Genomic DNA, 25,621 nt, shown 5'->3' on the forward strand with positions numbered 1-25,621 from the left:
ATCATCCTTTAAAGCTAAGTTTCTGGATAGATTTTTACCGTGAAGGGACCAAATCTTAATAATTTGGAGTAGAATCACTTCTGCATTTGATCACATATTTCTTGCCTTTTAAAATAAATTACTGATCATTATTTGAAATTTTATTTCATCAAAAGAAAATTAGCAATTGTGTGTTATAAAGAGAAGGTGTCTGTCTTCTCCTTATGTAGGGTATAGAACTGTTCATCTCTTTACTAAAAACTTAAGGCTTCTGTCTGCCTTTTGTAATTTCTGTTTCTTTCTTTGTTTCATTTGTTACCTCTTAGTTATCAGTACTTGCCCATTGCCTTCCTGTTTACTGTATCTAGTAAGTTGCTGCAAAAGTAATTGTGATTTTTGTATTAAAACAAATGGCATTAGATTCTCATAGGAGCACGAACACTTTTGTGAACTGTGCATGTGAGGCATCTCGGTTGTTCTTCCCTTATGAGACTCTAATGCCTGATGATCTTTCACTGTCTCCGATCACCCCCAGATGAGACCCTCTAGTTGCAGGAAAACAAGCTCAGGGCTTCTACTGATTCTTCAATATAGTGAGTTGTGTAATAATTTCACTATATATTATGATGTAATAATAACAGAAATAAAGTGCACAGTAAACGTAATGTGCTTGAATCATCCGGAAACCATCCCCTCTGCTGGTCCATGGAAAGATTGTTTTTCACAAAACCGGCACCAAAGTTGGGGACTACTGCTATAGAGAATTGGATCTGCGGTCTACAAGTAATGTTAATGACATTTATTTTAAGTTGCACTGAGACTTTTGTTTACATCTTTTTTTTTTTTGAGATGGGAGTCTCGTTTGTGTTGCTCAGGCTGGAGTGCAATGGCACAATCTCAGCTCACTGCAATGTCCGTCTCCTGAGTTCAAGTGATTCTCCTGCCTCAGCCTCCCGAGTAGCTGGGATTACAGGCACCCGCCACCAAGCCCAGCTAATTTTTTGTATTTTTAATAGAGATGGGGTTTCACCATATTGGCCAGGCTGGTCTTGAACTCCTGACCTCAGGTGATCCACCTGCCTCAGCCTCCCAAAGTGCTAGGATTACAGGCATGAGCCAACATGCCTGGCCTGTTTACATCTTAATTATGAATTGTTACTATAGTCAGCCCTTTGTATCTGTGGTTTCCACATCCATAGATTCAACTAACCATGGACTGAAAATATGTTGGGGGGGAAATGATGCTTACATCTGTACTGAACGTGACAGACTTTGTCATTATTTCCTAAACAATACTGGATAACTATTTACATAGCATTTGCATTGTATTAGGTGTTATAAGTAGTCTAGAGATGATTTAAAGTATACAGGAGGATATGTGTATGTTACGTGCAAATACTACACCATTTTATATAAGGCACTTGAGCACCTGTGGATTTTGTTATTCACAGGGAATCCTGGAAACAATCCCCTGTGGATACCAAGAGATGACTATATAGGGGAGGCCGTGGTGACAGATGAAGTGGCATTGGGCTTTGTAAGGGTAAGAAAGCTAAGAGTGGCCTGAGGACAGATGACAAACATGACATATTGCTCACTTTAGCCAATGCTCAGAATCTCTTAGGTTTTTGAAACTTCACAAGCAATTTAGGCAAACTCTCCTTTCTTCTCTATCTCTGTATTCTATGTAATCCCACAGTTGAAGGCTGTTCTTATAGTGGAATTAATTATACCTCACTCCAAAAACTTGACCCTGATTTCCGTCTACAAACCCAAAGCAGCAAATACAATTTACTTTTATATTTGAATTATTTTCTTTGTAATGGTGTCTGTTGACAGCCAAAGCCTTTTGTATGGAAACATACCACCACTGCCACAAGTAAAAGCTATAAAGCAGTGTTAAATACTGTATATAGAGCTCACATTTTTATATGCATTTCTTTTAGGTCTTATGTAGTGTGTGTACTGTGGAAGATCGAGAAAGTGCGTTAGGTTGTTAGACAAAAGACCCAGAAGGCCTGCTAGAGAGGCCACAGGTGGAACTAAGAAAGCAATCTCTATGTCACTCAGTCTTTGAGAAACTTCCTTCAGAATCATAGAACATTAGAACTGGGAAGGTTAAAAAATCTTTAGTCTGTTTTTCCCAGCTCCAGTCTCTTGTGAATAATTAACAGTAAAGTTAAAGATTATGAGAATTACGTGCCTCCTTTTTTCCCTTGCACAACATAGAATTTGTTTTCTAATAGTAGTGTATTTGTTAGCTTTGCATTCCCATAAGTGATGGTTTCCAGCCTTGGCAAACCCTTGCAGCCTCCAGCCACAAGTCCCCTGGACCTCAGAGAATGTATATACTGTATGTGCACCCTAATAACATGTTTCCTTAAAACTAGTACTACTGGATCCTCTAACTTTAGTACATGTCTTTCATGTCCAACTTTTCAGAGGCCGCCAAAATAGCAACCCTAAACTCATTTGTCACTCTCAAAACAATATACGAATATGGAAAGCTAATGTAAAAATGGTAAGGGACTGAGCCATTTGGAAGGTAACTTAATGTAAGTGCCTGAAAAACAGGGATACAAAAAAGCAAAGGGACAAGAAGCAAGCCAGTTCACCCTGAACCCTACAAATGTTTGGGAATTAGAAACATCAAGTATTACAAATTAGGGGAAACGGATGAAGTCTGATACTAAAAATAGGGAGGTTGACAGTCTGTGTAGGAACAGTTAGACTTCCAGATCCTTATCTCTATACCCCATCTCCCCCTCTGCAGAAGAGATAGATTCCCTTAGGGAGGAAGAAAACTAGAGAAAATAAAGACACTAGGGGGAGAGTGTGATGTCAGCAAGATAGTGGAATAAAAGATACCTGGCATCACTCTTCCCACAAAAATGCAACTAGAAATTATTCAGGCTGGGCGCGGTGGCTCACTCCTGTAATCCCAGCATGTTGGGAGGCCGAAACGTGTGGATCACTTGAGGTCAGGAGTTCGAGACCAGCCTGGCCAACATGGTGAAACGCCGTCTCTACTAAAAATACAAACATTAGCTGGGCGTGGTGGTGGGTGCCTGTAATCCCAGCTACTCAGGAGGCTGAGACAGGAGAATTGCTTGAACTCGGGAGGTGGAGGTTGCAGTGAGCCAAGATCATGCCACTGCACTCCAGCCTGGGCGAAACAGCAAGACTCCATCTCAAAAAAAAAAAAAAAAAAAAAAAAGTATTCAAAGACAAGAATACCAACCTGAGTTCACCAGAACTTGGGGAAGAAGTGGAGAAACCTCCTGGGCCGACAAAATTTTTTGTAAAATAAGTGGTCATTTCAGACTGTGCCACCCCTTCCCCCCAAGCTGGCATAACACCACTCAGGGAGAATTTTCCTAGCCCTGCAGTTTCCAAGGTGAGAGGAAGGAACTGGAGGTGGGTATTCAGTCTCCTCACTGGTCTGGGAATCTTCCCAGGGAGCCCACTCCCGTCCCATCAGGGAGAGCCAGGAGAGCTGAACTATCTGGGGTAAATTGGGGACAAAGAGCAGGGCACTGATTGTAGCAACTAGTATATGGATCTTGCTGCTACTCTGTACTCTAATTAGCCGAGACACCCTATTGACAAGGCTGGCCAGTGTCTTAGTGCCACTGGGGTGTAATCAGTGGGAAGGCCTGAATCCCTGGTCAGATTTTCCACAAAACTTAGTGCTCACATGGAACCTTCCCGTGGCCCAGAAACAGCTATAAGATTGGGATTAAGCTGGGCATGGCAGCTCATTTCTGTAATCCCACTTTGGGAGGCCAAGTTGGGTGGATCATTTGAGCCCAGGAGTTCAAGACCAGCCTGGGCAACATAGCAAAATCCCACTTCTACCACAAAAACAAAAGTTAGCTGCATGTGGTGGTACGTGCCTGTAATCCCAGCTACTTCAGAGGCTGAAGCAAAGAGTCGCTTGAGCCTGGGAGACAGAGGTTACAGTGAGCCAAGATCGCGCCACTGAACGCCAGCCTGGGCAACAGAGCAAAACTGTGTCTCCAAAAAAAAAAAAAAAAAAAAAGTTGGGATTAACTTCCAGTGTACACTTAAGCACTTAAGACTTTCACAGACTGGGAAATGATGACAGGATAGCAATATAGTTGCAGAACAATGTTTACCTTTCGGTGGTCACTATAAGTCTTCTTGTCTGTGAAACAATGTCAGGGCAAGTTAGTTTAGTTTTAGTGCAATGTTTCGAACGGCAGGGCAAGTTAGTTCTGTTTTAGTGCAATGTTTTGAATGGCAGGGCAAGTTAGTTTAGTTTTAGTGCAGTGTTTCAGTTCTGAGGCTCACTGTAAGTCTTCCCCAGAATGGGAAGAAACAATAGGACAGTACTTAAGCTCTCATACTAAGTAAAGGCCCGAAATCACCAAAGAACACCTGCAAAACCTAGAAGAAATGGCTGTGTCCTCAAATGTGCAAGCATCAACATAAACAAGCAATGATTATGAAAACTTAGGGAAATATGACACCACCAAAAGAAACCAACAAACCTCCACCAGTGGACTCAGAAGAATTGAAGATCTATGAAATGTCAGACAGAGAATTCAGAATAAGCCTCTTTAAAAAGTTCAGTGCATCTGCCAGGCATGGTGGCTTAAGCCTGTAATCCCAGCACTTTGGGAGGCCGAGGCGGGCAGATCACGAGGTCAGGGGATCGAGACCATCCTGGCTAACACGGTGAAACCCCATTTCTACTAAAAATACAAAAAATAAGCAGGGCCTGGTGGTGGGCACCTGCAGTCCCAGCTACTCGGGAGGCTGAGGCAGGAGAATGGTGTGAACCCGGGAGACGGAGCTTGCAGTGAGCTGAGATTGTGCCACTGCACTCCAGCCTGGGAGACAGAGCAAGACTCTGCCTCAAAAAAAAAAAAAAAATGTTCAGGGAATCACAAGAAAATAGAGATAGAAAATTAAATGAAATTTAGAAAGCAGTCCACGTATGTAGTGAGAAATTTGACAAAGAAATATAAACAAGAAAAAAAATAGAAATCCTATCTATAAACAATACAGTAACTGAACTGGAATAACTCATTGGAAAGCTTTAGCAGCAGACTTAATCAAATAAAAGAATTGGTGAGCTTCAGGACAGAACATATGAAATTACCCATTCAGAGGAGCAAGAATAAAAAAGGGTAAAGAAGTCCTACAAGAATTGTGGAATACCGTCAAGCAGACTAACCTCTGCATAATAGGAATTCCTGAAGATGAGGAGGAAAAGGGTGTAGAAAGCATACTTAAGCAAATCATGGCTGAAAAAGTCCCAAATCTAGAGAAAGATGACACTGTCTAGGTACAGGAAGCTCAGTGATCGGCAATTAAAATCAACCCAAAGAAGAGATACCTATGGCACATAACAATCTGGTTAACAAAAATCAAAGACAAAGAAAGATTACTCAAGGCAGCAAGAGAAAAGAAATGTGTCCCATTCAACATACCCCAATAGAGCTTTCAGCAGATATCCCAGCAGAAACCCTGTAGGCCAGGAAAGAGTGGAATGGTATATTTAGAGTGCTGAAGGAAAAGAAAAAAACTGCCAAGCAAGAATACTGTACCCAGCAAAGTTACCCTTTATAAACACAAAGGTGAGATAAAGATTTTTCCAGACAAACAAAAGTTGAGGGAATTCATCAACACCAGACCTGTCTTACAAAAAATGCTAAAGGGAGCTGTTCAGTCAGAAAGTGAAGGATGCTAATGGGTAAAAAGAAAGCATCTAATGGCATTAAACTCACCGGCAAAAGAAAGAAAACTCACTGGTAAAAGAAGACTTCTGAAAAATTCAGAATATTGTAATACTGCAAATGGGATGAATAAACCACTTATATTTTAAGTATGAAGACTAAAAGATGAATTTTTTTTTTTTTTTTAAGACAGAGCCTCACTCTGTCACTCAAGCTGGAGAGTGCAGTGGTGCAATCTCAGCTCACTGCAACATGCACCTCCTGGGTTGAAGTGATTCTCATGCCTCAGCCTCCGAGTAACTGGGATTACAGATATGTGCCTACACACCTGGCTTATTTTTGTATTTTTAGTAGAGACAGGATTTCACCATGTTGGCCAGGCTGGTCTCGAACTCCTGACCTCAGGTGATCCGCCCATCTCGGCCTCCTGAAGTGCTGGGATTACAGGCTTGAGCCACCATGTCCGGCCGACAAAACTATTAAAAACAGTAACTACAATGGTTATTTAGGAGACAGACAATTGTTTAAGCAATAAAAAGATTAAATCAAAACATCAAAAAGTCAAAATGGCAATGGTGGTGTTAAAGTATAGAGTTTTTGTTACTTTTCTTTGCAAAGTTAAGTGATTATCAGTTTAAAATAACCTATTATAAGATTTTTTTTTGTAAGCCTCACAGTAACCATAAAGCAAAAACCTATCATAGATACACTAAAAATAAATAGCACAAAAATCAAAGCACGCTGCCAGAGAAAATCACTTACCATAGAGGAAGACAGTAAGAGAGGAAAATAGGAAGAAAGAATCTACAAAGCAACCAAAAACAAGGAACAATATGGCAGTAGTAAACCCTTACCTGTCAGTAATAACCTTGAATATAAATGGATTAAATTCTTCAATTAAGAGTGGCAGAATGGATTAAAAAACAAGACCCATCCATATGCTGGCTACAAGAAACTCACTTCATCTGTAAAGATAAGCACAGACTGAAAGTGAAGGTATGGAAAAAGATAATTTATGCAAATGGAAACCAAAAAAGAGCAAGAGAGCCTATAGTTTTATCACATAAAATAAACTTAAGATGGTTAAAAAAAAGACAAGGCCATTATATAACGACAAAGGGGTCAGTACAGCAAGAGGATATAACAATGGTAAATATATATACACCCAACACCAGAGCACCCAAATATATAAAGCAAATATTAATAGACCTAAAGAGAGAGATAGACTGCAATACAGTAATACTAGGGAACATCCACACTTTCAATGTGAACAGATCATCCAGACAGAAAAGAAACAAAGAAACATAGACATTAAACTGTACTCTGGACCAAATGGACCTAACAGATATTTACAGAACATTCCATCCAACAGTTGCAGAATACACATTTTTCTCAACAGCACATGGAATATTCTCCAGGATTGATCATACATTAGGTCACAAAACAAGTTTTAACAAATTTTTAAAATTGAAATTATATTTATCTTGTCACAGTGGAATAAAACTAGAAATCTATAATCAGAGGAACATTGGAAACAGTACAAATTAATGGAAATTAAACAACAAATGGACCAATGAAGAAATTTTAAAGTAAATTTTAAAATTTCTTGAGACAAATGAAAATGGAAACAAAATACCAAAACCTATGGGATACAGCAAAAGCGGTTCTAAGAGGGAAGTGTATAGCAATAAACGTCTATATCAAAAAAGTAAAAAGACTTCAAATAACCTAACGATACACCTCAAGGAACTAGAAAAGCAAAACCAAACAAACCCCCAATTTTTTGTTCTTTTTTTCTCCGTGAAAAAAGGCACCTAAAAAACAAACCAATGTTAATAGAAAGAAATAATAAAAGAGCAGAAGTAAATGAAACCAAGACTAAAAGAATACAAAGATCAATGAAATGAAAATGTTTTTTTGAATAGGTAATCAAAATTGACAAACCTTTCAGAAGACTAAGTGTTGAGGGGTGGTGGGCGGGGGGAGAGAAGACCCAAATAAGCAAAACCAGAGGTGAAAAATGGGACATTGTAAGTGATACCACCGATATACAAAAAGATCATTAGAGACTACTATGAACAACTATACACCAAAAAATTGCAAAGCCTAGAAGGAATGTGTAAATTCTCTGACACATACAACCTACCGAGATTGAATCAGGAAGAAACAAAAGACCTCAACAAACCAATAATGAGTAATGAGGTTGAAGCCATATAAAAAAAGTCTCTCAAACAAGAAAAGCCCAGGACCTGTTGCTTCACTGCTAAATTCTGCCAGACATTTAAAGAACTAATACCAATCCTACTCAAACTCCTCAAAACAAAAATGTTTTTGGAAGAGAAGGGATTACTTCCCAACTCATTCTACAAGGGCAGCATTACCCTGATACCAAAACCAGACAGGATGCAACAAGAAGATGACAGGCCAACATCCCTGATGAACACAGATGCAAAAATCCTCAACAAAATACTAACAAACCAAGTTCAACAATACATTAAAAAGATCATCCTGGGATACGAAGAGGGGAAGAACAGACTTACTTGAGGGTGGGGGGTTGGAGGAAGGAGAGGATCAGAAAAAATACCTATTCGGTACTATGCTTATTACCTGAGTGATGAAATAATCTGTACACCAAGCCTCTGTGACACACAGTTTACCCACATAACAAACCGGCACATGTACCTCTCAACCTAAAAAAAAAAAAAAAAAAAAAATCATCATGATCAAGTGGAAATCAGAGGGATGCAAGGATGATTCAGCATACCCAAATCAATAAACATAGTACATTACATTAATACAATCAAGACCAAAAACCACATGATGATTTCAATAGATGCTCAAAAAGCATTCAGTAGAATTCAACATCCCTTCTTGATAAAAATTCTCAACAAACGGTATAGAAGGAACATACTTCGGTGAGGTGTGGTGGCTCATGCCTGTAATCCCAGCAATTTGGGAGGCTGAGGTGGGTGGATCCCTTGAAGTCAGGAGTTTGAAACCAGCCTGGCCCACATGGTGAAACCCCATCTCTACTAAAAATACAAAGCCTGGGTGATAGAGCGAGACTTTTTCTCAAAAAAGAAAAAAAGAAGAACATATCTCAAACCATATATGACAAACCCACAGCTAACGTCATGTTCAACAGTGAAAAGCTGAATAATTTTTCTCTAAGATTAGGAACAGACAAGGATGCCCACTCTAACCACTTCTGTTCAACTTAGTACTTGAAGTCCTAGCCCAAGCAATTAGGCAAGAGAAAGAAATAAAGGGTACCCAAATTGGAAAGGAAGAAACCACATTATCTTTATTTGCAGATAACATGATCCTGTATTTAGAAAAACCTGAAGACTCCTCCAAAAACTGCTAGAACTGATAAACAAATTCACTTAAGTTTCATGATACAAAATCAACATAACAAAAATCTGTAGCATTTCTATACATCAACAGCAAGCAATCTGAAAAAGAAATCAGAAAAGCAATCCCATTTACATAGCTACAAAAAAAATAAAATACCTAGGAATGAACTTAACCAAGTAAGTGAAGAATCTCTGTGATGAAAACTGTAAAAGACTGATGACAGAAATTGAAGAGGACATACAGAAAATGAAAAGATACTTCATACTCATGGATTAGAAGAGTTAATATTGTTATGGAGTTCGAGACCAGCCTGGCCAACATAGTGAAACCCCATCTGTACTAAAAATAGAAAAATTAGCCAGGCCTGGTTGTGGGTGCCTATAATCCCAGCTACTCAGGAGGCTGAGGCAGGAGAATCACTTGAACCTGGGAGGCAGAGGTTGCAGCAAGCCGAGATCATGCCACTGCACTCCAGCCTGGGTGACAGAGTGAGACTCCCGTCTCAAAAGTCAGTATTACCCAAAGTAATCTACAGAGTCAGTATAATCTCTATCAAAATACCAATGACAGTTTTCACAGAAATAGAAAAAACCTAAAATTTGTGTGGAATGACAAAAGACCTTGAATACCTAAAGCTATCCTGAGCAGAAAGAACAAAGTTGGAGACATCTCACTGCCTGACTTTGAATACCACAAAGCTATGGTAACCAAACACCATGGTTCTATATATATGTGCACACATTTTATACACACATAAGTATATAAAACAGCTACAAAATTTTTGTTTTTTGAGACAGAGTCTCACTCTGTTGCCCAGGCTGGAGTGCAGTGGCATGATCTTGGCTCACTGCAACCTCCGCCTCCTGGGTTCAAGCAATTCTCTGCCTCAGCCTCCCAAGTAGCTGGGATTGCAGGCACCCGTCACAAATGCCTGGCTAATGTTTTTGTATTTTTGATAGAGATGGGGTATCACCATCTTGGTCAGGCTGGTCTTGAACTCCTGACCTCATGATCCACCTGCCTCGGCCTCCCAAAGTGCTGGGATTCCAGGTGTGAGCCACCGCACTCAGCCTAGACCTACAAAATTATACTTGGAGAATCCTGAAAAAAAGGCTGGCTGAGAAAGCACACCCATAATTATACTCAACTCTCATATAGAGAACTCCATTTAACTTTGTAGTGCTTCATAGCTAAGACTTGCCAGAAATTGGCAGAACATCTCTAACATAAGAGAGACCAAAAGAAAGTAAAATGTACCTCGGAGATAACAAAAACAATGTAATAAGCAAAAGAAATCATAAATGAACTGTAATTAATATTCTTGTAGAGGTGAGATGAAGGAACAAGAATAAATTGCTATTTTCTAAAACATTCAGAAAGCTTGGGAACTAAAAGGAGAGCTGAAATTTAAAATCAGTGATTCGATAAAGTTGAGAAAATATCTTAGTAAAACATAAAGAAAAAACAAGAGATGACTTAGAGAGAAAAGATAAGAAACTTAGAAGCAAAATTCAAGTTGTCTGATGTTTAACTGACTGGAATTCCAGAAAAAGAGAATAGAGAAAATGAACAGCAGGATATTATCAAAATGACAATATAAGAGTAGATGGACATGTATCTGTTTCCAATACCACTGAGTGAGAAAAATAAGCCACAGTACCATGAAACTGTAGAACTGTAGGACAAAGAGAAGCTGCAAAACCTGAAAAATCAACTCTTCAATCAGAAAATTGAGGCTTCAGGGCAAACCATTCTCCCAAAAACTGGAGGGAATGGTGCATACTGAGAATCACAGATTACCTCCAGAAACCTCATCAGATTCTCAGGGTAAAGAGAAAAATCTCCTCAAGCTTTAGGTAGGGAGAAGGGGGAAAATCATCATCTTGAAATAAGCCGTAGCAGTCCTTAGCAATGGTTTGCTCTCAAAGTAAACTGTTTAATCAAGCCTAATTGACATGTGCTTTACCAGAGCCTAACAGACCTGGAGGAAGATGTGTTAGTCCATCTTGCATTGCTAAAAAAGAATACCTGAGACTGGTAATTTATAAAGAAGAGGGGTTTATTTGGCTCACATTTCTGCAGACTGTACAAGAAGCATGGCACCAGCATCTATCTGCTTAGCTTCTGGTGAGGCCTCAGGAAGCTTTCCCTTATGGTGGAACACAAAGGGGAACAGGCACAGCACATGGAGAGAGAGCAAGAGAGAGAGGGGAGGGAGGTGCCAGACTCTTGAACAACCAGATCTCGCACCAGGTCTTGCGTGAACTATAGTTATAGAGTAAGAACTCACTCACAAGTGCAGGGACAACATCAAGCCATTCATGAGGGATCTGGCCCCATGACCCAAACACTTCCCACTAGGCCCCACCTTCAACACTGGGAATCACATTTCAGCGTGAGTTGGAGGGGAAAAATACCCAGTGTATCAGAAGGGAAACACCCAACTGAAGCCCTCTCTAGCCTTCCTGTCTTACCTAATCGGGGAGAAGGGAACCTGAGAAGCACTTGTGAAAGTCATGGCCCAGGCACACAGGCTCACTAAAAGACTGAGAACTAATTATGTGATTATAAGACACTCCCCCCACCACACACACCTCACCACCACACCGATCAGTCTCCTGTGTAATGATAGTGGATTACTGCTAAATGAACTAATTTTCAGACCCTATTCTATTTTAATAAGGAGTCTTTAGGGAAATGAAGAAATGATAGATACAAAAACAAGGATGTGATTGTAACAACATGGGTACAGCTGGAGGCCATTATCCTAAGTGAATTAATGCTGAAACAAAAAACCAAAAACTACATGTTCCGAACTCATAAGTGGGAGCTAGACATTGGGTATTCATGGACATAAAGATGGGAACAGTAGACACTGGGTACTGCAAGAGATGGGAGAGAGGGAGGGGAGAAAGGGTTGAAAAGCTGCCTATTGGGTACTATGCTCACGACCTGGGTAGCAGGATCAGTTGTACCCCAGACGTCAGCATCACACAAAATACCCTTGTAACCTGCACGTGTACCCCTGAATCTAAAAATAAAAATTGATTTAAAAAAGGACACTAAAGGAAATGTAACCTATACAGCTACACAAAACAGTAAACACAACCCAACTCTTAGCCAGAGAAACATAAAGCCTCAAACAAGAGGACTTTTTACTGCAGTTTCTTCTACCCAGTATATCATGTCTGCTTTCAACAAAAACTTACAAGACATGCTAAAAAGCAAAAATCAAAGTTGCATGAGGCATAGCAAGAATCAGAACCATTGCCAGACTCATTTATGGCAGCGATTTTTGGAATAATCAGACTGGAAATTTTAAATAAGTATGATTAATATACTAAAGGCTCTAATGGAAAAAGTGAACAACACGCAAGAAAGGTGGGTAACATAAGCAGACAATAGAAACTCTAAGAAAGAACCCAAAAGAAATACTAAAAATAAGCAATACTATAACAGAAATGAAGAATGCCCTTGGACTTATTGATAGAGTGGAAAGGACAATAGATAACCTGGGAAAGATTCAATGAGCTTGAAGATATGTCAGTAGAAAGTTCCAAAACTTAAACTGCAAAGAGAAAAAAGAATAAATGACAGAACATGGCAGGGCCTGGTGGCTCACACTGTATCTCCGCACTTCAGGAGGCCCAGGTGGGAAGATCACTTGAGACCAAGAGTTGAGGGCCAGCCTGAGCAACATAGAGAGATCTGTTGACTCCACAAAAAATAAAAAGGAAAAGAATAGGATATCCAAAAACTGTGAGACAGTTACAAAATTATATGTATGTTTAAGTCCTTGCTTTGGCTGAACCTAACACTAAAATTGGAACAATACCAAGAAGATTGCACAACATGGCCCTGTGCAAGGATGATATGTAAGGTCATGAAGCATAGAAAAAACATTTATAATTGTTTTTTTTTTCGATGCAGTCTCACTCTTTCACCTGAGCTGTAGTGCAGTGGCATGATCTTGGCTCACTGCAACCTCTGCTGCCCAGATTCAAGCGATTCTCCTGCCTCAGTCTCCAGAGTAGCTGGGATTACAGGTGTCTACCACTGCGCCTGGCTAATTTTTGTAATTTTAGTAGAGGTGGGGGTTTCACCATCTTGGCCAAGCTGGTCTTGAACTCCTGACCTCGTGATCCACCTGCCTTGGCCTCCCAAAGTGCTGGGATTACAGGTGTGAGGCACCTCACCCAGCCAACATTTCTAATTTTTTTTTTTTTTTTTTTTTTTTTAGACATAGTCTCACTCTGTCGCCCGGGCTGGAGTGCAGTGGTGCAATCTCGGCTCACTGCAAGCTCCGCCTCCTGGGTTCATGCCATTCTTCTGCCTCAGCCTCCCTAGTAGCTGGGACTACAGGTGCCTGCCAACACATCCAGCTAATTTTTTATACTTTTTACTTGAGACGGGGTTTCACCATGTTAGCCGGGATGGTCTCGATCTCCTGACCTTGTGATCCTCCCGCCTCGGCCTCCCAAAGTGCTGGGATTACAGGCGTGAGCCACCGCGCCCGGCCAATTTTTTAAAAAATTAAAAAAAATATGTGTGTGTAAAATTGTGTACACACGATGGGAATAACAGAGGAAAAGAGAGAAAGGAATAGAAGAACCATTTGAAGTAATAATGACTATTTTCAAAACTAAAGACAGATGCCAAACCACAAATCCAGTTTAGAAAGTTAAGAAAACAAGCAAGATAAATACCAAATGCCAGGTGCGGTGGCTCACACCTGTAATCCCAGCATTTTGGGAGGCCGAGGTGGGCAGATCACTTGAGGTCAGGAGTTCAAGACCAGCCTGGCCAACATGGTGACACCCTGTCTCTACTAAAAATAGAAAAATTAGGCCTGGTGGCAGGTGCCTGTAATCCCATCTACTCAGGAGACTGAGGCAGGAGAATTGCTTGAACCTAGGAGGCGGAGGTTGCAGTGAGCTGGGCACCACTGCACTCCAGCTTGGGCAACAGAGTGAGACTCCATCTCCAAAAAAAAAAAAAAAAAAAAAGATAAATACAAGAAAGCCTGTACCCAGGCACCTAGGCATATCATAATCAAATTGCAGAAAATCAAAGATAACATCCTGAAAAAACCTAGAGGAAAAAAAACACCTATGGAGAGTGGAGTGAAATATTTCTATATTTATTATGTCTTTATTATGTTTTTAATTATGTTTTTAATTTATTTTTGTGGTTACCTGGTAGGTGTATATATTTATGGGGTACATGAGTATTTTGATGCGGGTATACAATATATAATAATCACATCAGGATGAATGAGGTAACCGTCACCTCAAGCATTTATCATTTTCTTGTGTTACAAACCATCTAGTTATACTCTAGTTGTTTTTAAATAAATAATTATTGACTGTAGTCACCGTGTTGTGCTATCAAATACTAGATTTTATTCCTTCTATCTAATAATATTTTTGTACCCTACAATTATCCCCTCCCCCACCCACCTACCCACTACCCTTCCCAGCCTTTGGTAACCATTGTTCTACTCTCTATTTCCATGAGTTCAACTGTCTTAATTTTTAGCTCCCACAAATAAGTGAGAACATTTGTAAAGTTTGTCTTTCTATACCTGGCTTATTTTACTTAACATAATGACCCCCACTTCCATCCATGTTGTTGCAGATGACAGGGTCATTCTTTTTTATGGCTGAATAGTACATATATATATATATATATATATATATATATATAATATTTCCTTTATCCATTTGTCTGTTGATGGACACTTAGATTGATCCCAAATCTTGGCTATTGTGAATAGTGCTGCAGCAAACGTGAGAATGCAGATATCTCCTCGATTTACTCATTTCCCTTCTTTTGGGTATATTCCTAGTAGTGGGATTGCTAGATCATATGGTAGTTCCATTTTTAGTTTTTTGAGGAACCTCCATACTGTTCTCCATACTGTTCTCCATGGTGGTTGTACTAATTTATATTCCCACCAACAGTGTACCAGGGTTCCCTTTTCTCCACATCCTCACCAGCATTCGTTATTGCCTGTCTTTTGGATAAAAGCCATTTTAACTGGGATGAGATGATATCTCATTGTAGTTTTTATTTGCATCTCCCTGATGGTCATGACGTAATATTGAGTACCTTTTCATATACCTGTTTGCCATTTGTATGTCTAGTTTGTAGTAATGTCTATTCTGATCTTTTGCCCATTTTTTATTGTATTATTCGATTTTTTATTGACTTGTTTGAGCTCTTTATCTATTCTGGTTATTAGTTTCTTGTCAAATGGATAGTTTGCAAATATTTTCTTCCATTTGGGGGATTGTCACTTCCCTTTGTTGATTGTATCCTTTGCTGCATAGAAGTTTTTACACTTGGCATGATCCCATTTGTCCATTTTTGCTTTGGGTGCCTGTCTTTGTGGGGTATTACTCAAGAAATCTTTGCTCAGTGCAATGTCCTGGAGAGTTTTCCAAATGTTTTCTTTTAGCAGCTTCATAGTTTGAGGTTTTAGATTTAAGTATTTAATTCATTTTGATTTGATTTTTGTATATGGCAAGAGATAGGGGTCTAGTTTCTTTCTTTCTTCTTTTTTTTTTTTTTTTTTTGAGACAGGGTCTCACTCTGTCTCCCAGGCTGGAGTACAGTGGTGTGATAACAACTCATTGCAACCTCCACCTCCCAGGTTCAAGTAATTCTAATGCCTCAGCCTCCTGAGTAGCTGGGATTTCAGGTATATGCCACCATGCCTGGCTAATTTTTGTATTTTGAATAGAGATGGGGTTTCACCATGTTGCCCGGGCTGGTCTCAAACTTCTGGCCTCAAGTGATCCACTGGCCTTGACTTACTAAAATACTGGGATTATAGGTGTGAGCCACCATGTCCAGCAAGTATCTAGTTTCATTCTATTACATATGGATATCCAGTTTTCCCAGCACCATTTATTGAAGAGACTGTTCTTTCCCCAATGTATGTTCTTGGCACATTTGTTGGGAATGAGTTCTCTGTAGATGTGTGGATATGTTTCTGGGTTATCTGTTCTTTTCCATCAATCTGTGTGTCTATTTTTATGCCAGTACCATGCTGTTTTGGTTACTATAACTCTGTAGTATAATTCGAATTCAGGTAATGTTACTCCTCCCGTATTATTCTTTTTGCTCAGGATAGCTTTGGTTATTCTGGATCTTTCATGGTTCCAGGTAAACTTTATAATTGTTTTTTCTATTTCTGAGTAGAAGAATTTTATTTTATTCGTAGCTATTGTAAATGGGATTACTTTCTTGACTTCTTTTTCAGATTGTTCACTGTTGGCACATAAAAATGCTACTGATTTTTGTGTGTTGGTTTTGTCTTCTTCAACTTTCTGAATTTATTAGTTCTAATAGTTTTTTTGGTGGAGTCTTTTGGTTTTTCCAAATATAAGGTTATATTATCTATAAACAAGGATAATTTGACTTCTTTCTTTCTAGTTTGGATGCCCTTTCTTTCTATTGTCTTATTGCTGTAAGACTTACAGAATGAAATATTTAAAGTATTGAAAGAAAAACCCCACCAACCTATGGTAACTCCATGTTTCCAGTTGGTAGTTGCTTAGACAAAACACCTTGGAGTCGTTCTTGATTCTCCTTGTCCCTCACATCCCACATCCTATCTGTTAGGATATCGAGATATAATAAGAAAAAAAAATTGTAATCCTCCCCTTCTTACCACCTCTATTTCTATCTCCTTGGTCCAAGCCATCATTATCTCTTCTCTGAATTATTGCTATAGACTCCATACTACAGTCTAAACAGAGCAACTAGAATGATTAAAGTCCAATCTAGTACTACTACAGAAGCTTCCCATTTCACTACCTGTCTATGAATTACTTAATTTCTCTGTGTCTCAGTTGCTTCATCTGTTAAAAGAGAATAATACCTCCTCAGGAGATTGTGTGATTGATGAGGAGGCACTTACTTAATACCAACCTGATGCACAGAAAATAGTAAAGTTTAGCGATTTTTTTTATTTTAATTTCCAATTTGCCCTTCAAGTCAGAAGCTTAGTTTTGTCTTATTCTTCAGTGCTTGAGGTGGGAGGGTTTGTAGAAATATTTGGATTCTGAATACCTAGCTCATTGCTGTCAAGCAGAATCCTCCATCTTTTAGTGCCTGAAAATATTCAGATGTCCAGAAACATTAACCAAAGGAAATTCCATTTCTAGCTCTGCTGTTTGTATAGGCAATGTAGTGGGTCAGTTTTCTGCACTGTGTAGAAATTGCTTTGTCAGTGGAAAATGTTATTTTCATCAGTTTTACAGTTCCTAACTTTTGAGGCATTTATTCCCTGGAGGATACTAAAAGAAGGAAATCTTCAGACAGCTGCCCGCTGAATTTTTGCTTGAGCCTTTATTTGATATTTTACCCAGACCCCTTTTGGTTTTTTATTACAGTAACATCGCATAACTAGGTTTTTTTTTTCTTCTTCATATAAGCCTTACCTATCTGGAACTGTCAGTACTAGGAAGGTACTTATAGTGTTGAATGTTCCCACTCATATTTCCTGTTATGCCTTATGCTTTTTATAACAAGCCAAGAAGAGGAAGAAAGATTTCACCATAGATTTGCTTAAGGCAATGTGGGATGCAATGAGTGTGGTTTAATGGAAGAGCCCTGGGGTGCGGCCTCTGAGCCTTGCTCTGCCACTGACACCTGTATGACTGCCTGGGCTTGAGTTAAACGTTCTGCATAAATTGTAGCAGAAGAGGCTAGCTCAAAGAGGAGATTCAGTGTCTGAATGTCTGAGAGAGTGTGAAAATAAGAAAAGTTGGCCGGGCGCCGTGGCTCACACCTGTAATGCAGCAGTTTGGGAGGCCGAGGCAGGCGGATCACCTGAGGTCAGGAGTTCAAGACCAGCCTGACCAACATGGAGAAACCCTGTCTCTATTAAAAATACAAAAAAGTAGCCAGGCGTGGTGGTGCATGCCTGTAATCCCGGCTACTCAGGAAGCTGAGGCAGGAGAAGTGCTTGAACCTGGGAGGCAGAGGTTGTGGTGAGCCAAGATTGCGCCATTGCACTCCAGCCTGGGTGACAGAGCGAAACTCCGTCTCAAAACAACAACAACAACAACAACAACAACAAAGTCAAGTCACTTGAGACCTCAACCCACTGACAAGAGAAGAGGGACTGGGGCAGACCCAACCTGAACTGGTTCTGTAAAGCAGCCACGGCACAGACCAGAGTGGACTGTGGGCCTGAGCAGTATATGCCCCTGGGGCCTGGAAAGTAGGGGCTGGGACTTCATTTCTTGAATAGAGGGAGAAGGAAAGACAGTTGACAATCTGGTAAAAAAAAAAAAAAAAAAAAAAAAACCCAAAACAAATAAAACATTCTAGTAGCTTCAGCACCTCCACTGGGCATGGTGTCTTCTTGACCCACAGACAATAGGCAGGCAAAGTGGATGGAAGCAAGTGCTAACATGATACACAGCTCCCAGGGCTTAGACAATTCCCACCTTAGCAAGCTGGACCCATCTGAGCTGTGGTGTCAGGGTAGAACAAATGATTCTTTTTTTTGAGATGGAGTTTCGCTCTTGTTGCCCAGTCTGGAGTGCAATGCTGAGATCAGCTCACTGCAACCTCCGCCTCCCAGGTTTGAGCGATTCACCTGCCTCAGCCTCCTGAGTAGCTGGGATTACAGGCGCCTGACAACACTCTCAGCTAATTTTTTGTATTTTAAGTAGAGATGGGGTTTCACCATGTTGGCCAGGCTGGTCTCGAACTCCTGACCTCAGGTGATCTGCCCGCCTTCGCCTCCCAAAATGCTGGGATTACAGGCATGAGCTACCGCGCCCAGCCGAACAAATGATTCTTATATGTAGATTCTTTATGGAGCAGCTAAGCCAGCCTCCATTGACTGGGAGAGATGATGGTAGCTTTGAGACACTCCTAGCAGCTGCAGTTTTGTTATCCTGCACCCTGTTCACTTTCCAGGGCCATGCACCTCCACGGAAATACCTTATCTATAAGCCTTGTGTCTCTACTTCAGTTTAGGTCTCCTAGACTGTAGCGGAGAACAAAAAAAAAATAGACCAAGTTTTAGGCATTGCAGGAAAAAAAAAGTGTGTTCATTCTCTGAGCCTCCGAAGTAATGCAGCTATATTTATAAGTGGATCAGTAAAAGGAGAAACTTCTTTAGGTTTTTAGACCTGGGATTCAGCATTGAGATTTTCTGTGCTCTGAAGGACTATCCTGTAACTGTCCTTCCAATAACTTTCCTTAGTTTCTTGTTACAATCGCGATTCCGGTGGTTATCAAACTTCTTCCTAGTGGATTGCTTTTCCACTCTTGATTGACATTACTTGTTCCCAAGTTTTTTTTTGCTGTTGCAAACAGTGTTGAAATAAACATCTTTGTACTTAAATGATATATGTGTTTTAACAGTAAATTTTTAACATTAAACCACTGACTTAATTCATTTATTGAATTTTGTTGTAGTATATCACACATACAGTACACCAATCATTTATCAATAACTGATGTGTTCACAAAATGAACACATGCTCATAATCACTACTGATATCAAGACAGAAAATTACCAGCACCCTGGAAGCCTCTCTCAGCTTCTCTCTCTCAATCACTACCACCTCCTTCCTACCCAGGGCAAACAGTATCCTGATTTCTAAGATCATTGATTTATTTTACCTACTTAGTAGCTTTAAATTTTTTAAATGAAGATGTAGTATATTATTCTTTGGAATCTGGCTCCCCACCTCCTCATCATTATGTTGAGATTCATCTGTGTTGTTGCTAATGTAGCAGAGTTCATTTTTTTGTTACTGTATAGTGTATCATTATATGCGTAGATCACGTTTTTTAATTTATTCATTCTCATTGCACTGTTCTGCAATGCCACCTTGCCGTAAACCAGGCATCCGCATCTGAGGGGCTGTTTCTGGACCTGTCATTCTGTTTCATCGATATATTTATCTATCCTTGTGCCAAAACCCTACTGTCTTACTTATGGCTATGTCATTAACTTAGCTAATGTTTAGAGCTATGTAATGTAGATAATTGTAGCTGTATAATAGTAATGTATCGATATCTGGTAGAATAAGTTCTTCTACTTTGTTATTCTTTTAAAACTACCTTGACTATTCTTGGCCCTGTGTATTTCCATATAACTTTTACAATCAAGTTGAAATTACTCCCTCCCCTCCAAAAAAAAAAAAGCATGCTAGAATTTTGATTGGGAATTCTTTGAGGAGAATGGTTATCTTTATTATATTAAATCTTCCTGTCCCTGAAAGTGGTATGTCTGTTTATGTGGGTCTTTAATTTCTCTCAATAGTGTTTTATAGTTTTCTGTGTTAAGGTTTTATATATCTTTTATTGATTTACTCTTACATATTCAGTGGGCTTTTAAATGTAATAAATGGTATTTATCACAAATTTATCATAAAGATTCCTAATTATTGCATGTATTAGAAACATTTTTATATATTAAAGCATAGGTTTTTAATTATAAGATTTTATGAGATTTACGGTTTATATCATTTTAAGAATCACTTAACATTCAAATTCAAATCACCATGAGAATTCTGGGTAAATTGAGAAAAGTAAAGTTGGATTAAATCCAGGGTTGTATCCTTGGAGAATTCAAAAGGAACCAGGAAGAGCTTGTTCCTAAACTTCGTGAGTTCTGTGTTGGTTGCTTGAGAGAGATTGCCTAGGGCTTGCTTCCTCTCTCAGCTAAAGTGATTGGGATTTGGCAGTCAGGGTGCTTTTGTTTTTAGGGTACCCTGAGCCCTCTCCTAGCCAGCCCTCATTTGTGAGCACTCGGTAAACACAGAGCAGGAGGGAATTACAGTGAATGGGGATTTCCCTCAGTCCTGCCTACTGGCTGCTCTTGAACTGACAGGCTTCTTTCTCATTCTAAACTCACCAGCAGTGGAGCAGTAAACCCAGCCACGGTCAGGCATGGCACATGTCCTGCAATGATGGGGACTGGACCTGTTGCCTTAAACTCATGCCTGCTTTGTTTTTCCAGGTCTATAAGGGAGAATTCCAACTACCTGACTTTCTTAAAGAAAAACCACAGGTACTGTGTCTGCTTTTTCCTCCTGATGTATACTAGATTGGCTCTTGCATTGAAGTAATATTTTTAAAGAGATAATGAAATTAAAAAGACAGAAACAAGAAAACCAAAAAGAAAAGAAGGAAAAGGATAGTGATATGTGCTGGGGAAGAAAGATCAGCGTCTGGGACTTGTTGATTTTAACAATAATTTAACACAGTCTTAATTTCAGAGAGCTCAGTGTCTCCCAAAACCAGGGAAATACTTTATTGATAACCAAATTCTGATTGCTTGAGGTCCTGCACAAGCCACCCAGTGGGTAAAGCTGCTCCAGCGTTCCAGTGCCTAATTTGAAATAAAAATGTTCAGCGACCGTCTCTGTTCCTACTCTGTGTACTGTACATCCATGCCCCTTTGACTTTTCTCATTTGGAGCCCAGATGACTTATATATACACACAGTCACTGGCCCTTGGGAAGGACAGTGAGAGTTTGAAGGATTAAAGCCAGCATGGTGGCTCATGCCTGTAATCCCAGCAATTTGTGAGACCGAGCGAGGTTGGCGGATCACTTGAAGTCGGGAGTTCAAGACCAGCATGGCCAACATGGTGAAACCTCATCTCTACTGAAAATATAAAAATTAGCCGAGCATTGCAGAATTTGCCTGTAATCCCAGCTACTTGGGAGGCTGAGGGAGAATCACATGAACCGGGAGGTGGAGGTTGCTGAGCCAAGATTACACCACTGCACTACAGCCTGTGTGACAGAACAAGACTGCCTCAAAAAAAGAAAAAATTAGCTAGGCATGGTGGCGAGGCCTCTGGTCCCAGCTACTTGGGAGGCTGAGGCAGGAGGATCACTTGAGCCCATGAGGTGGAGGTTGCCATGAGTTTAGATTGTGCCACTGCACTCCAGCCTGGGCGACAGAGTGAGACCCTGTCTCAAAAATAAAAAAAATTAAGCAGATTCAGAGTTTTCCCTGTAACGTCTTCTCTCACTGACTTGCATTCCAATCCTGTTTCCTGGGTTGGAAAGAAACAGGGAGTCTCACGGCTGACATGCCTAGAGGAGCCCGGCATCCTGCCTCTGGGCATCACTGTCATGCCCATATGGAAGTTGGAAAAAATGGACACCCATGGCCTGAGTGCAGCCGACTTCCCTTTCCAGCAAGGCGATGATGCATGTTGCCTCCAGGCTGCTGCTGTCAGTGATTAGCTTGTCAATAGGAAAAGGAGACTCAGTTTTGAACTCAGTTTCTGAAAGCGTTCCAGATAGAGGTTGGTGAAGCAACAGCACCTCAGAGACTTGTGTGAAGTCCAGTTGCCTGATGCAAGCCTGGAGTAAATGGGCTGCCTTCTCTGAGGGAAGCCATGTCTCACACCAGAGTTGAAGCCTCTTCCTTCCTGACCCTTTTCTGAAAACACTTAGCCGCCAGTAATTGATACATATGACTTGAGTGTTTCAAAGTACTTTCAAGGCATATTCTTATTCACATATATTTACTATTCATCCGTTCATTCACTTATTAACCAATTCTTTACCCAGTATCTACTATGGTGAGGAATTAGAGTAAGTCCTCAGGAGTCACAGGGGAAAGAAAGACCTCAAGGAGCTCCTGATTTATCCAGAAGAATCCGACCACCTCGTGCAGACAAGGGGACACAGAATTCTGGGCCCAGGCTGGGCATGATATCCCAGAAACCTGGGCAGATTCATGAACAGACTCACACCGGCTGTGGAAGTTGGAGCCAGAGAATATTCCAAGAGGCTGTCTTGAAGGAATATAAAATCCAAAAGCGCCCAGGTGCGGTGGTTCACGCCTGTAATCCCAGCACTTTGGGAGGCCCAGGTGAGTGGATTGCCTGAGGTCAGGAGTTCGAGATCTGTTTAGCCAACATACTGACACCCCGTCTCTACTAAAAATATAAAATAATTAGCAAGACTTGGTGGTGTGCAACTGTAATCCCAGCTACTTGAGAGGCTGAGGCAGGGGAATTGCTTGAACCAGGGAGGTGGAGGTTGCACTGAGTCGATACTACACCTCTGCACTCCAGCCTGGGTGACAGAGCAAGAGTCTGTCTCAAAAAAAAAAAAAAAAAAAAAAATTCGAAAAGCCGGTTTGCATAACAAATCTGAAGAAGTCAAGAAAAGGTATTTGAGACTAAAACTAAAGGGACACTCCTGCTTCACAACATACCTAAGAATATTTCCAAATGGATTGCACACCTAAATGTGAAAGGCAAAATAATGAAAGTTGTTAGAGGATATAGAAGAGCCAGGCATGAGGCTCACGCTTGTAATCCCAGCACTTTGGGAGGCAGGCAGATTGCTTGAGTCCAGGCATTCAAAACCAGCCTGGGAAACATAGCCAAACCTCATCTCTACTAAAAATACAAAAAATTAGCTGGGTGTGGTGCATGCCTGTAGTCCCAGCTACTTGGGAGGCTGAGGTGGGAGGATCACCTGAGCCCCAGAGGTTGAAGCTGCAATGAGCCGAGATCACACCACTGCACTGCAGCCTGGGCAGTCAATCCTGTCTCATAAAAACAAAGAAGATAATAGAGGAACCATCTTTATGACCATGAGAGGACAGGATTTCTTAAGCCCTAAAAAGTACCGATTATTAATTTAAAGGTAGATAATATGAACTACATTATAATTGAGGATGTTTATGTAATAAAAATCATAAGGAGAGTAAAATAGTGAGCCTAAGTAGGAGAACATATTTGAAACAAAGGACTTATCTGGAGCCGAGTGCAGTGACTCACACCTGTAATCCCAGCACTTTGGGAGGCCAAGGTGGCTGGATCACGAGGGCAGGAGTTTTAGACCAGCCTGGCCAACATAGTGAAACCCCATCTCTACTAAAAATACAAAAAAAAAAAAATTAGCTGGGCGTGTTGGGCACCTGTAATCCCAGCTACTTGGGAGGGTGAGGCAGGACAATCGCTTGAACTCAGGAGGCAGAGGTTGAAGTGAGCTGAGAACGTGCCACTGCACTCCAGCCTGGGAAAGAGTGCGAGACTCCCTCTCAAAAAAAAAAACAAAAAACAAACAAACAAAAAACTCATCTGTGGAATATAGATCATCATCGTAAGGGAATTTTTTTTAAATTGGGCAAAAAGCCTGGACAACATAGCAAGACCCTATCTCTATCAAAAAATTAGCTGGGCAGGGCCAAGTGTGGTGGCTCCCACCTGTAATCCCAGCACTTTGGGAGGCTGAGGCGGGCAGATCACTTCAGATTAGGAGTTCAAGACCAGCCTGGCAAACATGGCAAAACTCCATCTCTAAAAACAAGTACCAAAAAAAATTAGCCGGGTGTGGTGGCACACACCTATAATCCCAGCTGCTCCCGAGGCTGAGGCAGGAGAATTGCTTGAACCCAGGAGGCAGAGGTTGCACTGAACCGAGATTGCGCCACTGCATTCCAACCTGGGTGACAGAGCAAGACTCCATCAAAAAAAAAAAAAAAAAAAAAGGCTGAGCGTGGTGGCATACTTGGGAAGCTGAGGCAGGATGATCTGTTAAGCCCAGACAGCTGTGATTGTGCCACTGCACTACAGCCTGGGTTACAGTGGGAAACCTTGTCTCTTAAAAAAAGAAACAATCATGCAGAAGTGTGCACACAGAGACACACACACACGTAGAAAAGGGCCCATAAGGTCTTCAGTTTAACTTCTAATGAAAATCAGCAGAAACTCATAGAACCTTCAGATTGAATAATTAGCTAGAATGGTTCATGAAACTCGGTAAAGTGTAGTACTTAACAATGACAGTTTTATAAAGGACACAGATCAGGACCAGCCATAAGATAAAAGTGGGCCCAGGAGGGTCCTGAATGCAGAGCTTCTGCCTCTCCTCCCTATGAAACCAGGGCACGTCACCCTCCCGGCACACCCATGTGTTCACCAACCGGGAAGTGCCACTGAACTTCCACACCCAGCATTTTTATTGGGGTTTATTTATGCAGGCAAGATTGATCAAATCGTTGGTCATGTGTTAGAACTCAATCTCCAGCCAACCTCCCCTCCCCAGAGTTGACGCGGGCTCCAAGCCCCAGCCCCTGATCCCATGGTTGGTCTTTGTGGTGAGCAACCCCATCCTGAGTCATCTCATAACATAAATCCAGATGTGATCCAAGGGCGTCAGAAATAACAAAGACACTCTTGTTACCCAGGAAATTCCAAGGATTCGGCATTTCCCTCCCAGGAACCAGGGGGAAAGGCCAGTCAGATTCTTGAGCATACCACAGTAGTGCACTGAGTTCATCAGAAAGTGAACAGAGCCTGCGGGCCACCCCTGATGTTTCAGTGGGGATGGTCACTTCTCATGCTGACCAACTTCAAGGACATTAAAACATCTTTTCTTTCCTTCAACAGACTGAGCAAGTGGAGTAGCAGAACCAGGAGCCTCTTCCATACATGAGGTGAGGGTTGGGGGACATTGCCAGGTCTTTCTGTTTCCCACTCGGGCTCTTGCAGGGGGCTGGGTGGCCAAGGTGGAGAGCACAGCTCTGGAGTCCATCTGCCAGGGTTGGAATCCTGCCTCTTCACT

The 25,621-nt window shown here is 40.9% G+C and overlaps 1 protein-coding gene and 1 pseudogene across 8 annotated transcripts in view; both read left to right on the forward strand.

The window, feature by feature from the left end:
- The window catches only part of TPST1 (tyrosylprotein sulfotransferase 1), a 149,352-nt gene that overhangs the window by 111,872 nt on the left and 11,859 nt on the right, over positions 1-25,621 (forward strand). For 3 of the 8 annotated variants that reach the window (XM_019031443.4, XM_004045519.5, XM_019031444.4), the window contains exons 4-5: positions 21,040-21,090; positions 25,447-25,493. The exons of 1 other annotated variant lie outside the window; for it this stretch is intronic. In XM_019031443.4, coding sequence (XP_018886988.1) covers positions 21,040-21,090; positions 25,447-25,464 — 69 coding nt within the window. In that variant the 3' untranslated portion in view covers positions 25,465-25,493. Of the gene's footprint in view, positions 1-1,430; positions 8,405-21,039; positions 21,091-25,446; positions 25,494-25,621 lie in introns of those variants that run through there. 4 more of the 8 variants (XM_055346986.2, XM_055346987.2, XM_063708117.1 and 1 more) reach the window with 2 other exon arrangements.
- Positions 12,828-12,948, forward strand: LOC115935452 (uncharacterized; annotated as a pseudogene).

The sequence above is a fragment of the Gorilla gorilla genome, chromosome 6 (genome assembly GCF_029281585.2).
Source record: "Gorilla gorilla gorilla isolate KB3781 chromosome 6, NHGRI_mGorGor1-v2.1_pri, whole genome shotgun sequence".
Classification (NCBI taxonomy): Eukaryota; Metazoa; Chordata; class Mammalia; order Primates; family Hominidae; genus Gorilla; species Gorilla gorilla.